Genomic DNA, 5,191 nt, shown 5'->3' on the forward strand with positions numbered 1-5,191 from the left:
TATTACGATTATAATAATATTACTACGGAGCGGAGAATTGTGTTGTTTGAAGTATTGCCGTGTTACCGAGACCTTATGGAACACAACACGAGTTCTCATTGTTAATCCGTCCGACGTCAGCTACTCGCCGCCATGCAAATCACACCGTGTGGAAATCGAGCTCGAGTGTAAAATATTAACACATCGTTTAGCGACTTTTATTTTGGCCAAATATTAATTTCCTCGTGTTTCTCAATTTATGACGGGCACACGCACGCACTGCGCCGTTTATGTACTAATGGGGCTGGGTTATTAATTATTATAAAACGCCAACTTGTGTACGCCGTCAAAAACACACCAGTTAAATTGCGTTTTGCGCGTTCTGCTGTGTACTTGTTATAACGATTTTTCGTCGGATGCTTATTGCGCCAACATCGTCTTGTTACATTTGTTGTACGGCGGCAACGCGGTGTTTAATTAAATAATATCTCCTGCCGCGTGTCACAGCCAATGTAACCGCAATTCACACGTGACCAGAAACAATGCCATTCGGTAGTTGGCCGAGATAAACGGCTGCTGGGGAGAGGCAGTGATACGATAAACCGCTGCAATGACAGCCGCGCGAGTTGGTGGCTAAGTTTCGACTTGACTTTTATTTTTTGTCGCCCCGGAATAATCATAACTTTTAAGACTTAATGGGCCGAATTGTGATAATATCTGAGCGGTGGCATCGTGTTATCGGACACATAACGGGCGGTCTAATAAAATTTTCTGCTTGTGAACGGTAAGTAAAAACGACCATTAGGAACACAAGTCTTATCACAATAATTCATAAGCACCTGGGCCAATGAGCAGCACGTTAAAAATGGACACCGAGGTCGTCGTACTTTTCAAGTTTGCGGAAACGGCGAAAAAGGATTCCCTTACACTTAACGATCGTAAATGTTCCGGCTTACCAAACTACTGTCGCCGAGTAAAAATTATGATAATTAAAAACATTTTAAACCGATTACGTATTATTTTAATCCTATTAAACAAAAGTAACGTCGAGTAAAAAAAATAACTTAATTATTTAGTCGCAGAAACAGCGGAGATTTCGATTCTTTCGCACATAAACCGCGTTTGCATTTAATCAAGTTTTGCTCACTGTGATATCGTACCACGTCCTTAATTAACATGACATACCGCGACTGGGTATGATCTACGGGTAAACATTCCTCTGTCGCAGACAGTCGGGGGCTCGTTGCAATGGCGGCGGCGGCGTTGGTCGTTCATGCGTGTGCGACAACCAACAAAAGATATCGTTACAGAATTATGACAATAACACTGGCAGAAATTTACGGGGCGCCCGCCGACGCAACCCGACGGTCAAGAAACAACGTCGGGACGTTATAACAATTTAGTTTGCGAGTGGCATCGGTTCGAGTACACAGAAACAACACCGTACTATAGACTGTAACCGTTGCACCGCGTTTACCGATTTTCGCTGACCAAGCTCATATATAAGTGACAAACAACTTACAGCGTTAAATTATAATAATATTATTACAACGTTACTCGGGTCCGTCCTTAACGGCGGTGATGCACGAGGCCCGTCCTCACCACGCCTCTGTATATATATCAGTGGCGATTACAATATTATACACACTTTGTTTTTTATGGTTAAGTCAATAATTTTCATCTGGTCCGTCCCTTGTCGCGGCCAACGTTATTACGATAATGACTCGGCGAAAGCCGGTCCGCTCAATGGAGTGCGTGTGAATTATTATAATGGGTCATTAGTGGCTTAGCGCGCGAATAACCGATTATCGCCAACGCCGTTAATGCGTCCCTCGCACATTGTCTCCTAAAAAGTAAACATTAGTAGTGCTAATGAAATCGTTTCACGTCGTGTTACGGGGTAGTTGTCGTTGCCTCTGACACTGGTAAAACGACAGTAATTATTAACGATGACGTGCCGTACGAATAATTTCGGGACTGGGTGCCTCTTTCGGGTCTCGGCGAAAGGGAACCGCTGCACCTCTTTTGCGCCGGAATAAAACAGCCGGCTTCCGGGTCGGTTGTGCGCCGTATAGCGTTGTTTCCGTTTTCGACCTTCTCCCGGATAGCTTTGTGCTCTGGCCGCCCGTCTAAATTGGATACTATCGCGTCGTTGGCAATTTATTCCGACGAGAACTCGGCAAAACAAAGACTACCCCCGACCGATTGTTTCACTGGCAATGATCTTGTCATTTCCGATGTAGCGCGTGCTCCTCTTTCGCACGTCAACACAATGTTTGCGGTGTAATTCAAAAGCGCGTCTGTACGAAACGCTCGTCTAACAAGACCGCGTTTGGCCTGCGGGTACGGTACACTGGAACCCAAACAAACTTCCTGTCCGATCAGTCCAATCCCAAACACACAATTGATACCGTCTTCAATTGTACTGCGAACGTGTGCGCATCAGATACGGCCATTGAATCTATTGTCGATTATACTCGACGGGCGCCGGACAGGAGGAACGCCCGTGACATTTGATCTCGGAGTGTGGTACTACTAATGCACCGGGCGAGTCTGTTATTAAACAATATTAACGTGTCAGCCATCACTGGAATAAGGCGAACGAGCCAATTATCGTCAGTAGCGTTCTAGAGAATTTACTGTGAAATATTTACAAAACTAACAGTTGACTGGGCAGACGTAAAGCGAATGTACAAATTGACCGCTGGAAGCAAAAGTCTATCCGTTTTTCATAAAATGTTCGCGTTTTCACTGATGTTGTTCGATTTATAATAATAACACCGAAAGACACTGTCGTCGTTTATTGATGTAATATACATATGATTTTGCTAGGAAGATTCAAGTAAATCCGATAAATTTATTATGATGCCCGTCGATGCTACAGAATAGAGTTAACGTAATCATTTTCTGGATCAAAGCAATACATTTTATATCGTTTCCTAACGGTTCTGACATTCTTTGGCAGTTTAGATTAATAATAATATATACTGAGTTTAAACAATATAACATTTTTATTTTCTTTGTACCGTACAATAACATTTTTGCGCTCGTCTACCATGTCGATTTGTTAGATGAATTTTTTTTTAGAAACCTTACAAAAAGCCGAAAATCCACTTTTATTTAGATGTTTATCGGGAAAAGTTTGTATATTTACCTAACTTTGGACTTGCTTTTGATAACTACTACGCGATATGTACTCATGCCTATGTTATTAAAAAAAGTGTTAGCTGTTGCACTGCTTATAATTACAACGTAACAAAAGAATTCCGTGTAAATTATTTGGATCATTGTAATATTTTCTTTTTCTGTAACTCTAACACGTTGTAGGAATAAATATTTTATTTCGAATAAAACTCGAGCAGGCCCGCGCTGACCGGACGTTCAAGTTGTTTAAAGAACAACAACACGAGGGCGGTCGAAAATGAGAGGTGACGTTGAGAAGTGTAATTGACATTTTAACCAAAATTGTGATGTGATGAGCTATGAAAAAAAAAAAATGCTCTCAAATACACTAAAATCGGTCAATTGAAGAATCAATTGCACCCAAAGAAAAACCTCAATCAATTTTGATAGAGAAATTTTATCAAGGGTTTATGATAATGTTTTATTAATACGAACAAAATAATTATTCTTATGAATAATTATTGTTCAAGACAAGAAAAAATATCATCATATTGATAAATATATCATAGATTCAATAGTAATGATATATTTATCAAATTGAACAATGAATTTATTATATAGATCGAGGTTTTTCTCTGGGTGTGGGTGGGGCCAATTTTCATTTTTACTTTTTGCACAAAATCGTCGAACGTGTTGAGCTGCACTCGAGTGCAGTTAGTATTGCATACAATTTTATGGTAGTTAACTTCGGTACAAGTGAAATTTGTATTTCTATATTTTTGCCGGTGTAGCTTTATGACACTACCCTAAATCTTTTTATGGAAAAAGAAATCAAAGAACGACAGGTCGATTTTAGGGGCTTTTGTTAATACCTTTTACACACGTGAAACACTCGTGCGTTTGCCTATAAATCACTTACGGACGACGACACGCGCTACGGAAGTTTTTATTTACCACCCTCCCCTTTCTTGCTGCCGATCAAGCCGAAATCGTTTTGCACTCGGCCTAGTTTTACCCGCTGACGCTTTAACCGAGACAACGTCATAGACGACTAGGAATACATAGCGCTCTATAAGTACTCCGGTCGGAGGTATTATAGCAGTTTAATATGACGTGGGCGATTTGGGGTAAAGTGGTCCACGTGAATTGTTTTTCGTCTACTAAACGACGAGCGTGTTAAATAAAGAGGCCTCCTAAGTACACGGCGTATAGAAAAACCCTTTTCCTCGTGTTTGTGTTAACAAGAACAAAAACGGTTACTCTCGTCGACAATTGAAAATGTCGTGATTGTTTCATTATTTATTTTATAATAAACTCATTTTTATTATTTATGAATTAAATACAAAACGTGCATTTTGCTGAAATTTTAGATTAGATGATAACAGCAGTACTGCCACATCTTGCCCTTTTTAACTTATCATTAACAAAATTTTAAATAGTTAAATAATGAAAATTTATACATAATTAAATATAAAATAAAGTTAATATAATTCTTATTCTAGACAATAGCAATTAACAACATATTTCTTAAGTATACAATACAATTGAATTAAAAGTTTTATTTGGATACCCTAATAATTATTAATTTTACACACTCAACAGCATTAGAATTAATATCCAAGTCTAATAGTTGATTTTGGTTTGGCATTTATTTGTCTGGCAACTTGATTTACTTCTGCTGTTTTTTCCAATTCCATACAGTTTTTCTCGGCTACTTCAACAGATTGACAGAACGTTATCACTTTGTCTAACGGCATGTCCTCTCTGAGTAGTCTTTCAAGCGTATCACGACTTTGAATTCCCAATACTATTTGAGTTTTGAGTAACTTGTTTTCCAATACTCCAAAGTTACATGGTTTAATCATTTTTTTTAGACGCGTTAAGTACAATATTGTTACGTCGCTATTTAGGGGTTTAGCCTAAATGCCCGTCGACAGTATTCTAAGGGACCAACGGGGGATAGCTGGCTAGGCTATATCTACCTTAGGTACTGAAGTTTCCTATTTAATTTATATTCCCTTAGAGGAACTACCAAGGGTCGCACTACAATATATATATATAACACTTTAGGTTAACAACGATATAAATA

The 5,191-nt window shown here is 39.1% G+C and overlaps 1 protein-coding gene across 1 annotated transcript in view; it reads right to left on the bottom strand.

Moving 5' to 3' along the window:
* Positions 1 to 4,020: 4,020 nt before the first annotated feature.
* Positions 4,021 to 5,191, bottom strand: part of LOC126895133 (uncharacterized) — a 5,693-nt gene continuing 4,522 nt past the window's right edge. The window contains exon 2 of the mRNA XM_050666656.1: positions 4,021 to 4,988. Coding sequence (XP_050522613.1) covers positions 4,713 to 4,988 — 276 coding nt within the window. The 3' untranslated portion in view covers positions 4,021 to 4,712. The remainder of the gene's footprint in view (positions 4,989 to 5,191) is intronic.

Source organism: Daktulosphaira vitifoliae, unplaced genomic scaffold, assembly GCF_025091365.1.
Source record: "Daktulosphaira vitifoliae isolate Bord-2020 unplaced genomic scaffold, ASM2509136v1 Scaffold_1, whole genome shotgun sequence".
Lineage (NCBI taxonomy): Eukaryota > Metazoa > Arthropoda > Insecta > Hemiptera > Phylloxeridae > Daktulosphaira > Daktulosphaira vitifoliae.